The sequence below is a fragment of the Anoplophora glabripennis genome, unplaced genomic scaffold (assembly GCF_000390285.2).
Source record: "Anoplophora glabripennis isolate ALB-LARVAE unplaced genomic scaffold, Agla_2.0 scaffold402, whole genome shotgun sequence".
Taxonomy (NCBI): domain Eukaryota; kingdom Metazoa; phylum Arthropoda; class Insecta; order Coleoptera; family Cerambycidae; genus Anoplophora; species Anoplophora glabripennis.
Window position 1 is genome coordinate 433675 of NW_019416506.1, and position 25266 is coordinate 458940.

General features: G+C 34.2%; 1 protein-coding gene across 1 annotated transcript in view; it reads right to left on the reverse strand.

The window, feature by feature from the left end:
* Positions 1-102: 102 nt before the first annotated feature.
* Positions 103-25266, reverse strand: part of LOC108910778 (zwei Ig domain protein zig-8-like) — a 33304-nt gene continuing 8140 nt past the window's right edge. The window contains exons 3-5 of the mRNA XM_018715486.2: positions 10060-10250; positions 5635-5761; positions 103-384 (exon numbers count right to left, since the gene is read on the reverse strand). Of these exons, the coding sequence (XP_018571002.2) occupies positions 275-384; positions 5635-5761; positions 10060-10250 (428 nt within the window). The 3' untranslated portion in view covers positions 103-274. The remainder of the gene's footprint in view (positions 385-5634; positions 5762-10059; positions 10251-25266) is intronic.

Consider the following 25266-nt stretch of genomic DNA (forward strand, 5'->3'; position numbering starts at 1 on the left):
ATTTATACAAAAAGTTCGAGTTCTATAAATAATATCTACAGGTGAGTAATTAAAATTAACAGTGTAGTGGAAGCAGCTTCCACGAAACAGTATAGAAAGAGAATTTGATTCATTCTTGTTAGTTTGTAACGTAAAGATATGTTTTATGAATATTAAGGGGTCGGTAGTAGTAGTATCAGAAATGGAATATGGACCGGTGGTGGTTCGGTACTTAGAAAGAGGAGCATAGAAAGTACCTTAGGATCGTAAATGAAAGTCCTATTTACAAGAAGTTTCATCTGATGTGTTTTATTATGAAGACAAATAAAGTATATACAGCGGCTCCGGGGAGGGAGAGAGATGCGGCGTTCTTGTTGCCGTGTTGCATGGCTGCTGGATGCTCTCCTGAAAAAAATGTTTAATTCATGAGGGACTTGCTTACAAATCAGTAAACGTTAAAAAGTAAAAAAAGTTGTAAATACTTGTTATGCATAATTTTTTACTAGCAAAACTTGGTAATTGGAAAAGTAAAGTAATTGATACACTTTATTTTAAAGCCGACCTTGGTGTGATTATGAAATCGCTTCTCATACAAACAAATAACTGCAATTAAATATTAGTACAGTAATTGAAGCTTTTCACCTTCGAATTCTTTGAAACTTAAACCGATCGACTTGAAATTTGGCAGATAGTTAGAGAAAAGGTCAATGAACATTAGTGACATAGCGCCGATTGACGCTTCTACCCTGTTGGGGGTTGACACCCCTTTTCGGGGGTGGATTTTTTTTTAAAATAACGCTGGAAATCGATTCAGAATCAAATTTTGAGCAAAAAATATTCGAAGAAATTATTCAAGAAATCAGTAGTTTTTTAGTTATTCACGATTGAAAGCTTGGAATTTTGAGTGAAAAAAAAAACTTTCAAAGTATTTTTTCGCGAATAACAAAAACTACGCATTATTTTAAAAAAAGTGTAATGAACAAAAATGTAGCTTATAAATAAACAAAGAAAATCGTTTTTTAAAAAGTGTTGTACGCTCGGTTGTACGTCCTATACAAAGCGAAATATGATTAGTGGAAGGGGACTTGTTTTGGGGGGAATACTCGATTCGATGTATTCAACGTCAAATAACGGAAAAATGATTAATTTTACGTGTATAACGCCCCAGGAGTTTTTTGTAGTACTCAAAAAGACCTTATAAAAGTTAATTAGAGCAAAATTGAAGGAGTTATCGGCAAAAACAGATGGGTTGCTCATATTTTTTAAGGAAAAATGAGCAGTAAACGCTGTACCATTTCCATCAGAATTAAAATTAATCGTAGACCCTTTACAATTAGTTTTATTTTAGTGTTTTTCATACGATCCTGAAGTTAGACCGGTTTAGAATTTATTAGCGTATTTTTTGAATAATGTACGGTAAAAGTTGAAAACGTTTTTTTCATTATTCAAAAAAAATTGCCTTATTTATATAATAACAAACTATGAAAGATACGTAAAAAATGAAAGACAACAAAAATGTAGCTCTTTTTTCAACTAATATTTTGCTCTTTTTTATTCCTGTAGCACAAAAAATAAAGGAGATATCGCCGCTTGAAGTATCCATTTTAGTGAAAAAACGACCTCTGTCTCGAGCCTTTCGATCCTTTCCCTTTAAAAAGTGAAGAACTTAAAAGGCTTTATATGCAAACGATCTTACAGCTCTTGAAATGATCTTTAAAATGCTTTTTTGTAGGATACTATACCTTCAAAATTAACCGAGTTATGGTAAACAAACCAATGATATTTTTTCGGAGCAAAATAGGCTTTCTCATTTTTATAAATTATATTATACAAATAAAATAGTAAAAAAAAATTATTGTGATTATTTATATGCAGCGTAGCAATTTTTTTTATGATTGATTATATTTAAAAATCGATTATAATAAAAATATTTTACAGTAATATTGGTAAAAGCGCAGTTTATAAGAGTTGAAAATGGCAAAAGTAAAATATTCTTTCATAAACAATATAAGGGAATTTTTATTTTTAATAACTGCACAATTATAGCATTCCAAGATTTAAAACGTAATTTTTTTATTATTTTTTTTTTAGCACAGGGGTGATTTATAAGGGTTGAAAAGTGTTATGAGATACAAATTCTTTCATAAGCAATGAGGGAATTTTTATTTTAAATAATTGCACCGTTAAAGCATTCCAAGCTTTTAAAAGGGTGGTTTTTAGGTGTTGAAAGGGAAAAATTCTTTTATTAGCTATAAGTAACTTTTCCTTTAAATAATTGCACAATTTAATCATTCCAAATCTTTAAAAAGTAATTTTTTATAATTATTTTTTGCATAGGGGTAGCTTTGAAGGGTTAAATAAAGGGTCGAAAAGATCAAATATATCATAAAACATGTTTGAGAACATGGACCATTATTTAATTTTTGTGCTTGAACAAGATTTTTATCAATAAAATGTTTAAAACTTAATTTTTTCAATTTTTTTCACTTAGGGGAAGTTTTTACCCCTGAAAAACAAAAAGCGTCAATCGGGCTTATGTCACTTTTGAACTTGAGCCTAAGATGAGCCTTATTCTAAATTTTCATGCAAATCCATGCAGTTTCAAAGAATTCGGAAGTTACAGCTGATTTTCAGCTTCAATGACTGTACTATATATTCATATCGAATTTATAAACAACAGAAAACTACCATGTTCTAAGGAAGTAACTGGGGATATACACAAAATCGTTGTTATAGCAACTGTCTTCTATGACCATACTTTGTTGGTAATTAGTCCACTTTGTAACTAATAGATATTTTTAGTTGTTAATAAAATTCAAAATTTTTCCTTAGACACATCTGCTTATTCTCATCATATGACAAATTCTTAATGGACTACATACATACATTTTCATAAAAAAATTCATGACTGTCATAAATTAATCTATACTTTCCGTCTTTTTTTTTATAATACTTTGGTCTATGTGTTCTTTGGTTTTATCACTATATTCTTCTGAATTATAGTTATGTTCTGATTACACAGCCACAAACTAAAATAAAAGTTCAAACCCAAGAGAGCCACACATCATTTCTGAAGGAATTTGATGCTGGAGTAAAAATTCACGATTTTACGACAAATTTTGGAGAAAAGTAAAATTTTTGGGTGAAACTTGTCCAAACATATGGGTCAAAACTGATTTTTTTAAATTGAGTTCAAATATATCAATTTCGTAGCATTTTGAGGTGCTGAATGCGATACCATTGGTGACATTTACGTTTGACCTCGATATTTCCCAGAAAATCCAAAATTAGTGTTTTTTTACATACCTGAGTACAAAAGAGGGTTTGGGATAGTTTTAATTCAAATAGTGGACTTTCTGAGAAATATCAAGATGATGGGTAAATTTTACTAATGGCATCCTGTTCAGCGCCTCAAAATACTATGACAATGATATATTTGGACAAAAAAAATTAAGGAAAAAATAAGTTTTGGCCCATATTTGTACCAGTTTCACCCAAATATTTCAGTTTTCTCTGTCCTCAAGTCATGAATTTTGACTACAAGATCGTTCGTGTTCAGCGCATCGAATTCCTTTGGAAATGATATGTGGCTCTCTTGGGATTGGACTATTTTTTTTGTGTGGCTGATGTGTTATCAAATGATCAGCGTTTTGCTCTTGAATGTTCTGAGGACAAAACAAAATGGAATATTCCAGTAATATTTTCTAGCAGTTCCCCACATTTTTTACATATTGCATTGTTGACTCTCAATTTTGTTTGAGATCCTTGACTACCAATGTACCTACTAAAAAGATTTTTATTTGTGGTACACGGAGTCTCATAATGATAATCACTTTAATTTAATAAATTAAGAGAAAACACAGGTAGGTATGTAACCAGACCTCTGAAATTGTGTGGGCCTTAGAATAATACTAGAGGTGGGCCATTTCTATGAAACTGATTTAAAAAAAATCCTTAAAAAAGGACACACCTCTTGCGTCATGATTTGATCTTTCTAAATTCATTTAAGTGCACCAGCATGTTTTTATGTTGACTTACCTAGGCTCACCCATAGTTACGTGCCTTAACAAATATCTAATAAATTTATAAATATACCAATATATGTTTACCTACTTAAAGGTTAGGCAAATACTGTTTGGCACATAATTTTGGAAAACTAAATAAGTACTTTTTATAATATGATAAAATGCTTCAATTGTTATACATAAAATTTAACATTTAAAAAAAATCCAAATAGAAATTAATAGCTTTTATGCATTAATTAGATTCTGAATTCTTATTATTGGAAAACTAATACTAATACATGATGTGGCGTCTTTAAAGCAGAAAATTAAAAACTTAAACTCCTCGTTGTAAATGAAATAAAATAATATGCGCTATCATAAGGCAATTATGAAATTTGAGTATTAAAAATATTTTACAAAAAGTGACGAAAAGTTAATGCCGGTCCTGTTCCCATTATGAGCTCTAACCTTCGTACGCGCGCGCAGTGACAATACACCACCAGTGGAATAGAGATCACGTGGTCTTATAAGTCGCAAAACTAAAGAAATAACTAATCAATCACCAATTCGATGTTCAGTGGTTTCGCGTTCCGGTGATTGTTGCTGTCAAATTGTGTCAAAAAGATTGTTTTGTTTTTAGACGTTGTGTTTATGGACTTCGATTGTGTGTATTTTTTCTATATTAAAGACGCCACACCCTGTATACAAATATTATCCACACAGAGAGTGAATAACGACGTTATTCATTCAGTTTCTGCGTATCGAAATGTCAGCGTTGCCCGTTTAACAGCAGGATACCTAACGCGTATTGTTCTGTGAGTAATTCCATGTTTTAGAATTACAGGCCGATAGGAATCGTGCTCGATGTTTATGTACAATTTATTATTAGGATAATAGAGGTGGATAATTAATTAAACCAGCTAAAATAGCTTAACATGATCATTGTACATTTTTTAAGTACCTACTGTATTCCAGTGCAATAATATACCCTACATCGCAATAAATTAAAATTGGAACAAAATGTACGTTTGGTAGAGTTTCACGTAAATACGAACAATATATACAGATTTTGGAAAATATTACGAAAATGTTGAATTTTCAAAAAACCTAGTTCAATGTTCTAATGTAAAAAAGAAGTCAGGAGTATATAGATGTTTCCAAAAATTGACTGTTGCCTATAATGTGGCTGGGATAGCAGAGATAAATTATAAACAGAGGCTAGACAGTGATAGAAGAAAAATAATGTGGGTGCCCTATGCACTTAATTTGGTAGCAGAAACAGATATTAATTAATTAGTTCGATTTGAAGGGGAATTTTTGGCCGATTTCTATTGGCCCTTATATGAGTATTCGGATAATTTGATAATTTACTTGTCTTACATTGATAAATACACAATATTTTTCCTTTTTTGCCTAAAACGGTCTAAGGAATAATCTTATGAACTCGTGATTGTATTTTGAAAACACCTTTATAGGGACATAACCATAGAATGGACATTTCGCAGGTGAATAAGTTTGTTTAACTACTGAGGGTGTTAAGTGGATTGTTGCATGCTGCATTTAGAGCATAGGTACTTATTACCGGGAAGTTTGCGGGACTCTAACCGCCAGCAGTGTTGGGTATACTACCGTTCCGTCCCTGTTTACATACCATTAATAACGTGTACATTAACACTTGTAGCGCCGGCGATCGTGGGTACACAGGAGTAGTTTCCCGAGTCGGAGAGATGCGCGTCTGTAAGGTGGAGCCTAGACGTTAGCCCGTCGATCCAGTGGTTCTGAAACACATGCTTAATTAACATACAAGTTTAAAAAGTGATTTTATAATAGTATATTAAACAACAAGGTTTGAAAACGACTCTTTGCACACGAGCGAGACATATTGGTGGACCGAGCCGAAGGCGAGGTCCACAAGTCGGGCGAGTGTGCAAAGAGGTTTTCAAACGAGTTTTTTACGATACTTTTTATACGACTGCAAACAGAGACAACAAAAATAAAATTTTAATTTAAATCGTTTTTATTATCTACTAAAATTGCCAACGCATTAACAAAATAAATTAAATACAACTTTTAATTTAACTCGTTTTTATTAAGAAAATTGCTAACGCATTAACAAAAGAAACTAATATTTAATATTTATGGTAACATTTGAACATTCCTTCAAGGTTACGCTGGGAAAAGCAGTATTATTGTGCACCTTGTTTTCGGTAATAGAGAATATTTTTGGTGTCGTGTTTTTAGTGCAGTTTTTCAGCGTGCGGACTGCGGTCGTTGTTTTCTTGTTGTATTCCAGTAGACGATCATTGTTCTGGTTCTGTGGCAGCAGAAGACACTGAAGATTCTATCTTTTTCGAAACTTCCATTTTATTTCTCAAACAGTCATCAACGTAGCCTTCGGCAACTGTACTGGATTTCCACCCTCCATGGCGTTTGAGGGCAAGCAGATTTGAGCCAGAATTGACTAAAATTGTGGCCGATGAACGCCGAAAACAATGTCTCGTGTAACTTTCTGGATTCTCTAGCATCAAAAACTTGTCGATTTCCCTAGCCATGTTTCCAATTTTGTTGATGCCAACGTTTTGGCTTGAACATTTTCCGTTTTGATAGTTTAAAAAAATCTTGCCTGTCTTCAGATTAGGAGGACGAAGAGCACAGTACTTTTTTAAGATAGTGTAAAGGTTTCCTGTAATTTTAAAACACCTTGGTACCTTTGTTTTTACATTCTTCAGTTTAATCAGCATAGCACTGCCGAAATCTTTGGTGTCTTCTATTGTGAGATAACATAATTCCTCCCTTCGACATGCCCCAGATAGTCCAACTGCCACCACCGCCTTGATAAGTAAATATTTGTCGTCTGATGCTTTCGTCAAAAACCGGCAAAAATCATCTTCTGTGAGGATTTGAGACTTCTTTGGGACGTAGTTTTCGGATTTTCGTTTGATTAGCGCTTGCAACTTTTTATAGCTTCCAAGATCTATGTTGTGATTGGCACTTAACGTTGACTTGAGCATCGAAAAAATCGTCCACAACGTCGAAAATTTATATTTCTTAGATAGTTCTTCAAAATACACCATTAAGTACTGCGTTTTCTGAGAAAGTTTGGACATTTTTGGCAAATCGCCAGTTCATAAATCGGCTTAACTCAGCTTCATACCTGCTTCTGGATTTTGTGGGCAGCAGTTCCGAACATATTTCGCTTGCTTTCTGTAAAATCTCTTCAGAATCACATATTTTCGCACCCAAACTTCGGGAATTCAACAATTTTTGAAGTATCTTATCAATAAAATAAAGGAGCCGTGACGGTTGCTATGAAACTCGACCAACTTGAAACATTGCATAATTTGGGTGACAACATCAAACAAAAATTACAATCTGGAGACGCGTGTGCAAAGATGACATAACCGTGTGCAAAATGTTTAGCACACGGCGTATGCAAAATACCGTTTTCAGAGCGTGTTTTCCGTGCGCAAAACCCCCTTTTGCAAGGCAGTCGTATAAAAAATATTATTTCGTTGTCAGCTGGTCAAAATACGCCAGAAATAATATGTCAGATCTTTGGAAAATGAATCAGTCTAAAAGAGCTGACAGGGAGATTGCCAAAAAAGTAACAACCTTTTGAAAACAAATTAAAATTTTCTTTTATTTATTTTTTATCTTTGTGACTAGTTTATTAATTTAATCTTGAATATAAGGAATTAAAACTGACATCTAACCAAGCGTAAGTCTAAACTAAGAACAGCCAGCGAAGTGGAGATCTGGACCATCGTCGCTCGGTCCACTGATTTTGCAACACATGCTGACTGCTGACTGCCGCCTAGACATTATTGGAATATACGTGACACGAATGCCAGGGGATGGATTACACGCGTTTTGCAGTGACGCTGCGGGATTACATTAAAATAAAGATGAATGGTACTTAAAATTTATTACGCGCATTTACATAATTTGGGAGGTATGATTTAGTGCAGTTTGGATCTGTAATTTACTTGCCGGACTGGTGGGTCGAGGCTCCGTAATAAACTATCCGTTGTTTTGCTATTATTTCACGGAAACTCGTTATTTCTTCTACATGCGTGCATTGTTTTCTAAAATATAGTGTTTTCGTAAAACAACTGTAATTAATGTGTACGGAATAATACTAAAACATTCGTTGCACCTGGTGCATTTAATTTGTGTTTTCATTCTGGTTAAAATTAGCATTCAGGGCCCTTGACTGAAATATTCACGTAACTATCCTAATTAACTCAGTAGTAAACACCAGAGCAAATATCACATAATTGAGTTGTTTATAGCCATGTAATAAGGACAAATTCAGAAAATTACCTAGAAATAACTGAGGTCTTGTATAAATAGGAACCAAAAAAAGGTAATCTATGATAATCAAGAAGAAAATATGTATTTGATTACACTAAGAAAACGGTTTGGTTGGAATAAATGAAAGCTGTGCAGTGGGGAAAAGTTTCACGGAAACTTGAAGGAGACAAGAACCAATAATATATAAAATTAATAAAGATAGATTTGGTATACAGGGTGTTAAAAAAAGAGTGTAAAATATTTAAGGAGGTAATAGTATGAACCAAAATAAGCAGGGTCCGCAGCAAAGTAACGGTTGCGGAGACATGGAATGTTTTATGTTTTTTAGCCCCTTTTTTTATTTTGCAAAAACGTTGTGTATTTTCTTATAATAATTGGTTGATGTTTAGTGAAATAAACAGTACGCATTTGACAGTTGTTCTCAGTGCACAAGTTTTCTTTCGCTATGGCTGGTTACTCTAACGCAGAATTAACAGACATGCATTTCATGTATGGTCGTGCTAATGGGAACGCCACCGAAGCGCGACGTCTTTATGTTGACGCTTATCCAAATCGCCAGATTCCTTTACAACGCATGTTTGGAAGAATTCACCAAAGATTGCGAGATACCGGTTCCTTGAGCAAACAGTGCCATTTATCCGGAAGACCAAGGTCGGTATCCACTCTTAGAGCAGAAGAAGAAATTCTAGCACTGGTAGAGCAGAATCCAGGTACGAGTGTGCGGAGAATATCAGCCGAGGTAGGAATTAGTGGTCCTCTTGTTTGGAGAATCCTTCACGAGTAACTGCTTTATCCACACCATGTGCAACGAGTACAGTCATGATGCTGAAGACCCTCGTTTTCTTGCAAACATTCTTTTTACTGATGGGGCCGGGTTCACAAGAAAGGGAGTGTTTAATTTTCACAATATGCATATTTGGGCCGACGACGAAAATCCTTATGCTCAAATAGAATCTGGACATCAGGCAAGTTTTTCATTAAACATTTGGATGGGTATTGTAGGTGACAGGTTTCTAGGTCCTGTTGTTTTACCAAACCGATTAACAGGCGCTGCTTACCTCAACTTTCTGCAGAACACACTGTATGAGTTTTTGGAAGACATTCCATTGAATCAGAGGCAACAAATGTGGTTCCAGCATGATGGTGCTCCAGCTCATTTTTCCATGGCCGTTAGAGAGCATTTACACCAAACTTTTCCACATAGATGGGTAGGAAGGGCCGGACCTGTTTTATAGCCTCCAAGATCGCCTGATCTGAACCCTCTAGATTTCTTTGTTTGGGGATATTTACTCCTGTAAACAGACTGGAAGAGCTGCAGCTACGGATTAATCAAAAGTGTCAAGAAATCCAAACCAAGGAGGGTGTTTTCGAAAGAGTTCGAATATCGTTGAGACGAAGATGTCGTGCCTGCTTGGAAATGGACGGAGGGCACTTTGAACATCTTCTGTAACTTTGTTTTTTGTTTGTTAAAAGCTTCCTTTGTCGGTTTATTCCTAATAAAATAATATGTTTGAAAAACGAATAGTCCATATCTCCGCAACCGTTACTTTGCGGACCCATGTTTATTAAGACTTTTCTGCTTATTTTGGTTCATACTATTACCTCCTGAAATATTTTACACTCTTTTTTTAACACTCTGTATACAACACATAAATATTTCTTTTATGAAAGAATGTTGAAATTTGAGAGAAAACTTCCTAAATTTCTAATACATTATTTGACACCCTGTATGTATGATTTATTTTAAATATTTCTCACTAACCTGTATCGTGAGTCTCTTCATGTATTCCGCATCATTAACATGAGGCTCCGATGTTTCTAATATATTGTCGCCCTTATACCAAAATACTGTTCCTAAATCATGTGGTCCTTGATTGATGATGCAAGTAAGTGTTATAGAACTCCCCGCCTTTACATGGAGATCGCTTGGTCCTAGAATACGAGCTCTCGCCTCTGAAACATACATTTTTACTTAGAAAATTGAACTTCAACAGTAAAAATTGTCTAGAAGTCTCACGCATTTAGCTCATACCGTCACAGCACGATAAAATTAACAGTTAACACATATCTTGTTTCAACTTACTCTATATACTGCAAAATTCACAATAAAGATATTTGATTTCGCTTATTAAGTCTGAAGATATAAGCTAAAGAAACGAAACGGGTAAATGTACCGTAATGTGTATAAATAATTAACATTTCGATAACATTTATGTAAAATCTGTAACGTACGCAATTGTTGTGGCAATGATAATTTGAGAGAAGAGAGAAGACATCGCGAAATTGGAATTCATTTTGATAACGTTGAATGTGTTGACAATACTGGCTAAAACTTTATAATTAGACAATAAAGAGAAAATAATATTAAAGATAAGGATCTGAATTTTTGAAATTTTGATGAGATTTAGGTAACGTATCAAAACAAAAGTGAGGCGGAAAGAAAATTTTAAAAAACATTTTTTTTATTCGTATGCCAAAAGTAATGATTTCCTCATGGCATAGTCGATAAAAAATAACACTTTTCTCTTATGGCGGAAGTGCTATTTTTGGTTTAATAGCCGAAATTTAAAATGTTAAATTTATGAACCTTCTTAATTTGCACTAAACTAACATGCAATTAGAATGGAGCATGTTTTCTACATTCTTAAAGGCATTGGAAAAAATAAGGCGATAAAGTTTTTTTGATAAATAAATAAATAAACAGCCGCAAAAAAAATAATGAATGATTTGTTCTATTATAACTCATTTTTGAATTAGATTGGATATAAAATTGTATATGAGTTGAAAAAATTTGCCTCTGTCCATAACACAACTTTCTATGTAAAAAATATATCCCAACAGATTTTTAGAAAAAATAAATTGAATTTCGAATTAGCTCAATATCTTTAAAATAGAATTAAAAACTACTTTCTGTATTTATTAGAAATAAATAAATCCAGATCATTGAAATTTATATCAATTTATTTAGAAATACATACAAGTATTTTGGAACTATTTTTTTTTGCTGCTTTTACTTTATTCCCTAAAGTTTTCTGTATTTTATTATTGGCAATGATTGACATGATGAATAACATTGAACTAGATCAGGTAGTCCAGTCGACCAAGTTCCAGTGGCGTGTAGACAAATATTTTTAAATAATTTTCGAAGGGTCTTTTATACCACAGGTATAACATACAGGTATACCGGTATACTTGGTATACAGGTATCTATACCAAGGGTATAGATACCACATATTTTTGTTTTTTTTGTGAATCTCCTTGTATATTCAATATCAAGCGATATTGTTTTACATTTATTATAAGCTTTTGATTTTAAATTAAATAATTTTGTAGTTAATGAGTATTTTGCCTTAACTTTCGAGCCTTTTGGAACGATTTTAAACTGCCTACACCTGCATAAGAAAATTATACTATCTTCAGTGTGAGCTAATTTTTTACTGTTTATTCTAAATTTCTAAGGCAAAACCATATTCACAAAAATAAGCCTTGACTGATAACAATTATCCAGTTATAAGTGTTTTGAAATTATAAGAAAATTTTCTACAAATTGGCCCATATTTTTTATTGTAAGTACAACATTAAAAAACAAAAAATATAAGGGTTACAGTGCATAATCCTGTAAGTATGTATTTACCTAGATACTATTTTATTTTTATATTCCTAAAATTATATAAGTAATGTCACTTTACTCTAGTCGAATTAGAGTTTGAACGTGACATTTCATGTCACTTTTCTCACTATCTCCTTTTTAAATTACCATAAAATAAGCTCTATTTAATGCAAAAAGAGCGAATTCTTTTGCCTTTTGCCTGACCTTGGGATAATTTGTTTATAACGCTGTTTCGCTACTTTGTTAATTGTAAAGGATTATCTAATTTCTACTTTTTGAAATTTGTCTTTTTCGATACGTTTCTTTGGATCAATTAGACATAGGTCTACGATATTAACTTCTAAAATTAACATTTAGTTATTAAACAATTATTTGCAAAAAACGAACGAAATTAATTAACAAATACCCAAAGCAACAATTTTACGGTCAATCAAATCGGCTTTTGGTATGCTGACATGCTGGTATTTATGTAGATTGACCGTCTTTTCCATAAATTTCATCAACATCCATGGCTTTTTGCAATAATAATGCACAATTTTCGAGAACTGATATTTCCGCGTTAGACCTTTATTTTACAGTTAAAAAATTAGTGAAAAATGACTCTAGGTACCTTAAATTGTAGGTAATTTAATTGCCTACAACATAAAATAACTAATATTCCGATCTGTCGTCTAGATTTTCGTGGGCAGTAAAAAAAAGTGAAAAAAACACGTAAATTTGCCACTTATTTGCAAGTTGTCAACTGAGCGTCACTTCTTTCGAGTTACTTTTTTGGTGTTATCATTCTACACTAAATACAGAAATTAAGGGATATTAAAAAAGTCCCAAAATCTTGGGTGATTTTCAAAGAGCTTTAAATTGGAGGGAAATGGACGTAGAGAGAATAAAAAAAGGAAATTGAAGCTTCAATCAACTTTAACATTTTTTAGCATCAGCAGTTTTTGAGTAATCAACGAAAAAAAAATTGTTGCGATTCTTTAAAAAGGCCTACGGACTTAAAATTTTTTGGTAATTTCACCATAAAGCTCTTTTAGATAATTTAATTCTCTTCAATTTGAGCGATTCCGAAGCCTTGTACGATTATTTGCCGCTGAGAATGAGTTATCGTCGATCAAAGCCAAAAACAAACATTTTTGACTTTGGCAATCAATTATTCGGGAAATAATGGTCGTACAGAACCACACGTCCTTACCATGCGTACAAGCATGGGGAATCATTTCATTCTCTTGCAGAATAACGCTCGTCTTCATACCTCAAAATATACGAGAAATTTTCTTCACGCCAACAACGTGGTATTTCTCAACCACCCACCTATGAACCCCGACTTGAATCCCATTGGGCATGTTTAGAACATGCTCGGGTGTCGATGACGACGAGACTATCCTCAATTACAAAGTCACCATCAATTGCTTTTTTACAAATTTGGCAAGGAATAACGGTGATCGGGAACAGAGGCGGCAATACGCGACATTAATTTGTAATCTGCAACGTCAAATGAAACAAATTTTTTTGATGTTTGTGAAGCTTGTGGATACGATAAAAAAATTAAAAAAATTTTTTTTTTAAAAAAAATTTTTCATTTAAATTTTTCATTTTTTAGAATAATGAACGTTTTTTGATGAAAAAATATGGATTATTGCTAAAAAAAATTTTTAACTTGAAAAAATGAATAAAAAAGCAAAAATTTGCAATTTTTTATAATTACTTAAAAACTCCTTACGCTAAAAAATTTTAAACTTCAGATTCAAAAACTAGACACTTGAAGATTCAATTTCCTTTATTTTTATTCTCTCTGCGACCATTTCCTTCCAAGTTACAGCTCTTTGAAAATCACCCAAAATTTTGGGATTTTTTTAATATCCCTCCATTTCTGTGCCTATACTCCGCGGTAGAAATTATAGAGAGTGATTCATCGCTAGCTCTTGGACTAGTAAGGAGGATGAGGCGTGCGGGGATCGAAAATCCATAGGCGTGTATACGTAAAAGGCAACAAGATGTAGAAAATATGGAAAAAATATAATTAATATTAGGGCGTTTATGAGCAACAGACCGTTTGCTACAACCGGCACTTTGATCCATTTTAATTATTATTCCTACGTTTTAAAACGTCCCGATTGTATTTTTTTTAATTTATAAATTTACTATAGTCACGGAATATGCAAACGCTCGCGCGCGCGCTTATAGTTTGACGTTTCTAACTACGGCTAACTCGAATTCTACGTACGTCCGTTTACACCCACTAAAATGAGCATTTCCCTATCTGTAATAAGTGCGATAGACAGAGATAGGAAATAAATCGCGTTCAGTGTAACTCAGTCTATGACTGTTATAGATCCTATCGATGTGCAAAGAGAGCGGTACATCATTTAACATAAGCAAATAATATTGATATGATAAAACATATTCAAACCATTTTTCAAACACGTCGCTGGTCATATCTTCATGATAATCTCCCGTTTTTCGTGACTCAAATACACGCAAACCATTTTCTAAAAATCCCGTATTGCTTCTAATATGTGTTCAATCTTCGTCCTTTTCCAGAAGGTGCCTTTAATCCAGTAGAAAATCCATCTAAAAATGATTGTCTCTTACTCTTAACATTACCATCCTGCCAAACTTTTGATACAGTATGACCTTCGTTTACCCATGTTTCATCCATGTAATATATCTTCTTACCAGATGCACGAAGTTCTCTTATTTTTTCTAAGTATTCTCTTCGCCATACCACAATTTCGTCTTTTTCAACGAGCATACTATTCCGATTCCGTTTCAAATATCGAAAATTCATGTCACGCATTATTCTTCTAAGAACCTTATCAGAGAAATTAGGAATATCCTCATCTTCAGCTATTGCAGCTTGAATTTTCTTTATCGTTGGTATTTCATTTCTAAAGAAAAATCCATGAATTTTCCTACGTATGGAGTATTTCACGTCAACGTCGACTTCTATTTTCTTCCTCCCTCGTGTTTCCACTTTTTTCTTCTTTGGATTCACTTCTACACTATTTTTTATGGCACGATAAACAGTAGCAACGGATACTTTTGTCAACGAACTACACATATCAACAGCTTCACTTACACTTGTATTAGAATTTCGCGACCGAATTCCTTTATACACGTTTTTTACCATTATTAATTCCGCATCGCATAGGTTAGGGCGTTTATGAGCAACAGACCGTTTGCTACAACCGGCACTTTGATCCATTTTAATTATTATTCCTACGTTTTAAAACGTCCCGATTGTATTTTTTTAATTTATAAATTTACTATAGTCACGGAATATGCAAACCCTCGCGCGCGCTTATAGTTTGACGTTTCTAACTACGGCTAACTCGAATTCTACGTACGTCCGTTTACACCCACTAAAAAGAGCATTTCCCTATCTGTAATAAGTGCGATAGACAGAGATAGGAAATAAATCGCGTTCAGTGTAACTCAGTCTATGACTGTTATAGATCCTATCGATGTGCAAAGAGAGCGGCACATCATTTAACATAAGCAAATAATATTGAACCGTTATAAAAATCATTTTAAGTTTTATACACTTTACGGTAATAGTGTTTCTATATTATGTATGAATCACTCTCTATAATTTCGACCACGGAGTATAGTGTATATACCCTTCCTCGTTATAAAGTGCAATAAAATGTCCACTAATAATTTTTTCAAGTTTTCAGGTTTTATGATTTCTTTTTAGCAGTAACAAGTTACAACCATTTAAGTTACATTTCTTTTATGAAAGATGTAGATTTTAATGTAAGTGCCACTTCGACATTGTCGCGACTATCTGGCAATTAATATTCGAGCAAAAGTCATCGGGGCTTGGGTTCTCCAATCACGTATTTACTGTTTCTGTCACTCGGCAAGATTGAGCGCTATCGAGAATGCATGAAAGGGCCTACAGGCATTACGGATATCACCTTGAAGCAAATTACTTCAGCAGCAGGTATCATTATTTAACAAAGACAAACGATCGCTATTTCGGGAAACTATGAGGTTAAGGGAGAAGTTGCGTTGCCGCAATGAAATATCGGGAAAGGGCATGTTTGGATGAAGTGGATTAGGGATAAATCTAAGGTGGGAACTATCATGTGCGGATTTGTTCCGAATCCACATTTCTCATTCTTCTGCCTCGTCGGCCATAATTTACTGCCCGACCAGAGCGAAAGTTTCCTTTTATAGGGTTTTAAAGTCACTGGTGTATTGTACGCTGTTAACGGGCCTCCCATTAGACTTATTTTTCTTGATAACAAACAGCCAGCGACAGCTTATTTCTTCGCGTCGTGAAATAATATTTTTTCAGATGCCGATATCCCCAGCCCAGAAAGATTTGTAACAAAATCGATTCCACAAATGAAATTGTGTATAAGATTTCTATATACATTGTCTAAAGTAAAGTCAATAAAATGCATAACTATTTTTTGTTTTTGTCACCTTTGTTTATACACTTATTTACTTATTATAAACATTAATTATGTCTCTAGAATATGTTATTTTTCTTTCTTTATGTTCTTAGAAGCTTAGACATACTGTTCTTAGAAGCTTAGACATACTGTTCTTAGAAGCCCATGGAAATTTCGTAAAACAAAATAAAATATAGGTACAGGGTGTCCCATTAATATTGCGAAAAAATTTAGGGGGAGTTTTCCTGACCAAAAATAAGAAAGAAAGTTTCTATAAACCTACGAGAAGGGACCCAAAAATAATCGGAATCGTAATGCTGCACTTCGTGTACTTATAGTACCAGGTTGCGTCTCCAGAGGGCAGTTTTAGGACCTCTCCTGAGTCATTCCGCCAAGCGGCGTCACCCGACAGCGACTATTGTGATTTCTGTGGCAGTTCTGTGTGTATGTGTTCAGTTCAGACGTAACACGAAAAAATGGCCGATTCTTACGGAAACTGATTTGATGATGCAAACAGCTTATAAAGAACATGCTCTTTGCAAAACTCAAGTGTACGAATGGTTTTCGCGGTTTAGAAAGGGAGAAATGGCCATTGAAGATCAGCCCCGTTCCGGTTGCCCTTCAACTGTTCGAAGTGAGGACAACATCGGCAAAATCCGTAATTTGATCAATGAAGATCGACGCAGGACAATCGACCAACTCGAGGACTTATCCGGATTATCCTGGAGCTCAATTCAACGAATATTGAATGTTGATTTGGGGATGCGAAGATTGGCAGCAAAGTTCGTGCCGAGACTTCTCACCGAAGATCAAAGGGATCGTCGCGTTCAAGCCTGTCATGAAATGAAGGACGCATTCAAAGACGATCCAAATTTTTTCAACAAAATCATCACAGGTGACGAATCATNGACAGCTCTATCAAAGTTGCGTAAATTTTAGAACATAATTTCGACCATCCTTGTATAATAAAAAATATTTGATTCAATTTTAAATGTACAAAGATACATTTGAATGAGTTGCTTTGATCCCACAAATTTCAAGTTGGCACCTAGGTAAAAAGTGTATATGAAGTACTAGCACTGGTTTGATATGCTCTATATAATCCTTCATTTTTTCCCCGTAGTTACCGGACACCCTGTATTAAAAAAGTAGCCATGTGAAATCATTTATCACCAAATTGTTGCAAACTCATTACAATTTAGGTGGTCTTGCAGGAGATAACTAAAATTGGAGATGATTTTAATATGTTACACGGGATTGGAAAATCAAATGTAATGCTTCCATTCTAGATACCTGGATATTCAAATGTGGCATCGTATTTGTTGTGAATTATTTTATATAGACATTGTTGCTTACGATGATCCACTAAGCTCAGTAATGAAAATCTTCTGAGAAGATCGTTTTGACATATTCCTAGAAAATCTCTGTAGGTTTTCAATGTACTTATTGTAGCTTGTACATTATACAGGGTGTCCCATTAATATTGCGAAAAAATTCAGGGGGAGTTTCCTTGACCAAAAATAAGAAAGAAAGTTCCTACAAACCTATGTCCGAAAATGCTTCGTTTCGGAGATACAGGGTGTTGAAATTTAGAGGAAAATACAAGGTTTTTACTAATATCTGAAGAACCCTAATTCTGATTTTTTTGAAATTTGGTATGTTTGTTTATAAAAACCGTAGACGTCTTCTGACGTAATTTGATTTATTTTATCTGTTCCAGCGGCGTCTGGGGACTCACTCCTGTTGATATTAATAAGTAAACATATGAGACGTCACTGCTTTTTCTTAGGTGTCATATGTTTTTCTAATTATGCGTTAAAAAATACAACTTTTTGGTCTCTTTACATTTTTGATATCTTGCTTCGTTTTCGAGCAAAAAAATAATAGCTTCTGTGTGACTTTAATAAGTACTTGAACTGTGTAGTTGTCAATTCCTGCTTGTCAAAATGAATTACACAAATAGTGAAATGTGCGATATGCATTTTCTTTATGGCCTTGCCAACGGTAATGCATTAGCCGCCAGGCGCCTCTATGAGCAGAAATACCCTTATCGTGTAATTCCTCATCATACTACCTTAACTCGTCTTCATCAACGTCTTGAGCTGCGATTCCATTGCGCGAAATCGACTAGCGCAACTGTGTCGCGAGAATGACTCGCGAGTCGCTGTTTCATTAACAAAGGCAAAACGTTTCGCGAAATAGGTAGAAATTAGGTGAGCCGCCAGTTTTCGCGAGGCAAGCATGTCGTTTGTATCTCCGACTGCAGCGTCAGCATTAGCTGTCATTGCGATGCTTTATGTGCAGAATAAAAAGAAAAAAAAAAACAAAGAAAACATCGATGGTGGACCAAAGAAATATTTCGTCGGCGATTGCATAGTGAGAACCAGCTTCTAAGGGATATTTTTCCTTTCAGGCTGTCAACAGGTAGATTCATTTTTACGCTCATCTCTTTCATGCATCCTCCCTTTTCCTCTTGTTATGATAAGCTTTTTCTTTCGTATCCCACAAAAATTGATAGGTCTGGTAAAGCTGGATGAGACGAATACACTCGTCTTGATTCATTGTGCGTTTGCACGGCGCGAAACTAACACAGCGAAACACTTTGATTCACCCTCAAAAACCGGCTGGCGATCCGCTCGCAGCGCAACATCCTCGCGCAAACGAATCTGTGGTGCGCAACAGGTTTTCACGACGCGAATCTAGTTTCGCGAAACAGTTGCGCGAGTCAATTTCGCGCAATGGAATCGCAGCTTTAGTGAAACTGAAAGTTTTCAAAAACTTACCGCAGGAAACGGACGACCCGGCACAGCAATAATCCTACAATTGGAGGAAGATGTACTTCATGAAATTGAGGAGACTCCAACAACAAGTACCAGACAGATTGCTAGAAACTTAAATGCAAGTCGTTCTACAATTTTCAGGATTTAAAAAAATAATCTTCTATACCCTAATCACATCCAACGGGTTCAGGCACTTTTACCGACTAATTTTCCGTTAAGATTAGATTTATGTCGATGGATACGACAAAAAATTGGGGAAAATCCTCAATTTTTAGCAGAAGTACTATTCACGGATGAAACGAATTTTTCTAGAAAAGCCATAATGAACTTCCATAATAATCATGTGTGGGCGGATGAGAACCCAAATGCAATATTAGAAGGTCGTCATCAACACCAGTTTTCACTTAATGTATGGGTTGGAATTGTGGGAGACCACTTAATAGGCCCATTTTTTTTTTTACCACCGAGGCTTACTGGAGGTTTTTTATCGCCGTTTTCTTGAGGATGAATTGCCCGTACTTTTGGAAGACATCCTATTGCCATTAAGGTTGCAAATGTATTTTATGCACGATGGTGCTCCACCCTATTTCAGTTTAGCTGCAGGTGAATATTTGAACAATATCTACCCAAATCGCTCGATAGGTCGAGGAGGCACTCAACCCTGGCCCCCGAAGTCTCCCGACATAAATTTGTTGGATTTTTTCCTTTGGGATCACCTCAAACATTTGGTTTATACGNCAGGTTTTCACGACGCGAATCTAGTTTCGCGAAACAGTTGCGCGAGTCAATTTCGCGCAATGGAATCGCAGCTTTAGTGAAACTGAAAGTTTTCAAAAACTTACCGCAGGAAACGGACGACCCGGCACAGCAATAACCCTACAATTGGAGGAAGATGTACTTCATGAAATTAAGGACACTCCAACAACAAGTACCAGACAGATTGCTAGAAACTTAAATGCAAGTCGTTCTACAATTTTCAGGATTTTAAAAAATAATCTTCTATACCCTAATCACATCCAACGCGTTCAGGCACTTTTACCGACTAATTTTCCGTTAAGATTAGATTTATGTCGATGGATACGACAAAAAAATTGGGGAAAATCCTCAATTTTTAGCAGAATTACTATTCACGGATGAAACGAATTTTTCTAGAAAAGCCATAATGAACATCTATAATAATCATGTGTGGGCGGATGAGAACCCAAATGCAATATTAGAAGGTCGTCATCAACACCAGTTTTCACTTAATGTATGGGTCGGAACTGTGGGAGATCACTTAATAGGCCCATTTTTTTTACCACCGAGGCTTACTGGAGGTGTTTATCGCCGTTTTCTTGAGGATGAATTGCCCGTACTTATGGAAGACATCCTATTGCCATTAAGGTTGCAAATGTATTTTATGCAAGATGGTGCTCCACCCTATTTCAGTGTAGCTGCAGGTGAATATTTGAACAATATCTACCCAAATCGCTCGATAGGTCGAGGAGGCACTCAACCCTGGCCCCCGAGGTCTCCCGACATAAATTCGTTGGATTTTTTCCTTTGGGATCACCTCAAACATTTGGTTTATACGACTCCAGTGCAAACCGTAGACGAATTAAGAAACCGCATTGTCGCATCCTGTGAAACAATTAGACACACAGCCGGAATATTTGAACGGGTTCGCCAGTCAATGTGTCCTAGGATAGATGCCTGTATTAGAGTTGAAGGTGCACATTTTCAACAACTGTTGTAACGCCTGTGTATGTAAACTATTTTTCATATCATTGCTGTTCGTTAAATATTTTTTCTTATGTTTCTGTTAATATTAATTATTTAAAAAAATATTATTTAGTGAGTTATTGTTTGTCATATTGTTACATTGTTTTTCCTTCAAAAGTTGATTAGTTAATAAATAAAACATTGAATTTCTATTTTTGTTTTCTACTTCCCTTAAGAATGTGCATATGAAAGGATATTAATTTTTTGCTCGAAAACGAAGCAAGATATCAAAAAAAGTAGAGACAAAAAAGTTGTATTTTTAATCGCATAATTAGAAAAAAATTTGACACATAAGAAAAAGCAGTGACGTCTCATATGTTTACTTATTAATATCAACAGGAGTGAGTTCCCGGACGCCGCTGGAAAAGATAAAATAAATCAAATTACGTGAGAAGACGTCTACCGTTTTTATAAACAAACATACCAAATTTCAAAAAAATCGAAATTAGGGTTCTCCAGAAATTAGTAAAAACCTTGTATTTTCTCTAAATTTTAACATCCTGTATCTCCGAAACGAAGAATTTTCGGACATATTTTGCAATATTAATGGGACACTGTATAATACGACCGTGCTAACGCGCGGGGGAATTTTTGGAAAAGTTAGGTGATTTTGTTATTGAGAAGTGTCAAAGTTGTCAAAGCTTGTAAACTGTGTGTATTAAATTGTGCTACATAAAGAAAATTTGCTAAATATAGACAGTGAAACCAAGCTGATCCGGTATATAATGATTTTTCCAAAGCTTTTATCACTCCCTTAAATAAAATTGACATTACCTATGGCAGCTTGTTCAGATGGATTAAATCTTACATTATTAGCAAATCCTATCTAATGTTAGCCATACCTACTACCAGTACTTTGAAAATACTGACAATATCATTGATTGTGCGAGGGCAAAAATACTGACGGACTATCAATATGCTGGTAGTATTTCAAAATTTTGCATGTAAAATTGTCATTGTCATATAATATACTATCTCATGTGTGTAGAGCTGATNTAGGATAGATGCCTGTATTAGAGTTGAAGGTGCACATTTTCAACAACTGTTGTAACGCCTGTGTATGTAAACTATTTTTCATATCATTGCTGTTCGTTAAATATTTTTTCTTATGTTTCTGTTAATATTAATTATTTAAAAAAATATTATTTAGTGAGTTATTGTTTGTCATATTGTTACATTGTTTTTCCTTCAAAAGTTGATTAGTTAATAAATAAAACATTGAATTTCTATTTTTGTTTTCTACTTCCCTTAAGAATGTGCATATGAAAGGATATTAATTTTTTGCTCGAAAACGAAGCAAGATATCAAAAAAAGTAGAGACAAAAAAGTTGTATTTTTAATCGCATAATTAGAAAAAAATTTGACACATAAGAAAAAGCAGTGACGTCTCATATGTTTACTTATTAATATCAACAGGAGTGAGTTCCCGGACGCCGCTGGAAAAGATAAAATAAATCAAATTACGTGAGAAGACGTCTACCGTTTTTATAAACAAACATACCAAATTTCAAAAAAATCGAAATTAGGGTTCTCCAGAAATTAGTAAAAACCTTGTATTTTCTCTAAATTTTAACATCCTGTATCTCCGAAACGAAGAATTTTCGGACATATTTTGCAATATTAATGGGACACTGTATAATACGACCGTGCTAACGCGCGGGGGAATTTTTGGAAAAGTTAGGTGATTTTGTTATTGAGAAGTGTCAAAGTTGTCAAAGCTTGTAAACTGTGTGTATTAAATTGTGCTACATAAAGAAAATTTGCTAAATATAGACAGTGAAACCAAGCTGATCCGGTATATAATGATTTTTCCAAAGCTTTTATCACTCCCTTAAATAAAATTGACATTACCTATGGCAGCTTGTTCAGATGGATTAAATCTTACATTATTAGCAAATCCCATCTTATGTTAGCCATACCTACTACCAGTACTTTGAAAATACTGACAATATCATTGATTGTGCGAGGGCAAAAATACTGACGGACTATCAATATGCTGGTAGTATTTCAAAATTTTGCATGTAAAATTGTCATTGTCATATAATATACTATCTCATGTGTGTAGAGCTGATTTGTACCCACCCACGTATTTTTCTGGAAAACTTTTTTAAAATAACGAACTCCGTTTACAGTTCTATTTCAGCGTGACTGTTTCCGTTTCCTGTTTAGATTTTAGCCAGTGCCTTGCTAATAAATGTGTTTTATAGCACGATACTCTCAAGACGCCGGGAACTAAGCTTTTAAGCCCACAGAAAAATAAATCCGGAATCCGGTCTCTGCGGGCTCCCGAAACGCGTCCACATTGTCCGTCCGTCCCTGGCCGGAGTATTGCCGCGGGCCCCTGAGACCCGCACGTCTGAATTCGGCCCAATTTTCCACATTTATCTTTGTTTCTCGGAATCGTAACTCCTTCATTTGGAGATCCGGTTTCTTCGATCTGTTTCCCCTAACCACAATAACTTCCCTTTCTGCATACCGAACTTGCATTTGAAAAATATACAGAGAAAGTAATTTATCGATTTTCTACATGACTACTAAATACAGGGCGTTTATTTACAACGCATCCTCCAAAAAGTTAAAAGATGAGGATCAACTAAAATAAATATCAATAAATATGGAATGTAAATAAATATGAAGGGATATAAATAAATAATTATGAAGGATCGAGAAAAAAGAAGTACAAAACAAAACGAACAAAAGGAAAAACAAAACTAATGAATAATAACAATAATATAAGGGATACATGACTCTTCCAGTATTGAATTTTTTATAGCGAGAATATTGAACGTTCTAGTAATAAATCCTGTGGAAAAACCTTAGAGTGTCCCCCTCAGTTTATCCACAGGATTATTATACCTGTATACCTTCTGGTAAGTACATGGCTGATAAACTGACGGTGTATTCATTCCAACGTTGCAATTTAATTATGCTCCAGACTGCTGACGCAAATTCAAATTTAGAAAGAATAAGCGTATAGCTTCACTAAATTCATTTTTTACGCGAGTTTCAGATGCACAGTGGCAACATTACCAACAGCCTAGCACTGGAGCTCATTCTCTGCCTGTCATTTGTTTACATGAATCAGATGTACACCCATGAAAATGATTGGTGTGATGAAAGCTACAATGGGTTTCGCAGACCTATTTCAGAAGGACAATATTTAATAATCATCGGCACACAATACATTTGATTTGATTCAATGAAAATTGAAATGAAATTATTCAATCCATTTATGTTTTTTGCAATTCCAGGAAAAGTTTCCAAAACATGAAGTCGTAGATTATAACATTTTACTCTCTCAATTGAAGAACCAGGAGGTTGGCAATATGTACCAGGTTTGGCCGCTGACGCAGTAACTCGGCATTGAAATATTTGAAAAACTTGTTTCCATATTTATTTAGCCATACCCATATACAAGTCTGGTGGAATTAAATGTGGAAGTTGTAGGAATGTATAATAAATCTCAGTTGTTGACAAGTGGTTGACAAATTGCCTAGCAGTGCAGTGCAGCAATGCGGAATTTGGTGTGATTCAGGTAATTTTAATTTATTATAGGCACCTTCTATTAATCATTCATATTACAATTGCGAAAGGGAGAAATAAGAGGGATATTTTGTTTACTAATATTATTACAACATGGCATTTTGGAGACCTTTTGAAACGGAACAAAACGAAATTTACCATCAATATAATAAAATTGTTTGAGGACATAAATAATTAAAATATGTTTTTGGCCAAATGAACATATAATAGAAGTTTTCTACACATTATTATCATTTTTTACCTTTAGCAGAAAACTTTTTTAGGGACGCCTATGAAACTCATTAAATTTTATTGCTAGGCGTTTTTATACATGTTCAACTGACTTCGGAAAGACAATAACAAGATGTTCTTTTTATCTTAGAATTTAAGAAATTTTAAATCGATTTTTTATTAAATTATATAAATTCATATAAAAATTGTTGTTTTTACTTTGAAGTTTGCATAAAAAAAGATAGATAAATAATTGTTAAAAATCGATTCTTACGTTAGTTTTGAGGTTAATAATAATATCTAAATAAATCATTTTTATTTAATCCATTCCTTTAACAAATTAATAAACTCCTCAAATTAATGAATGCCAACATTCTGCTTTTTATGTTGCATTTTTGTGATTAAAATGAATATGTGATCCTATTGCCATTGCACTTAACCCGCTACTGAATGAAGTAAATAACTGTCAGTGTTGCCAATTATGACGAGTGAAAATAATAGGAGAGCGGAACACAAAATATTTGTAAGTAGAGGTGCCATAAATCTTTCTGGATCTTCCGGTATATATTATTACAAAGAAATCATTCTAATAACTTTTATTTCTTTATTTCAATTAAACCCTTTCCTCAGTGTAGGTTCTAATTAATGCAATATATTTTAGA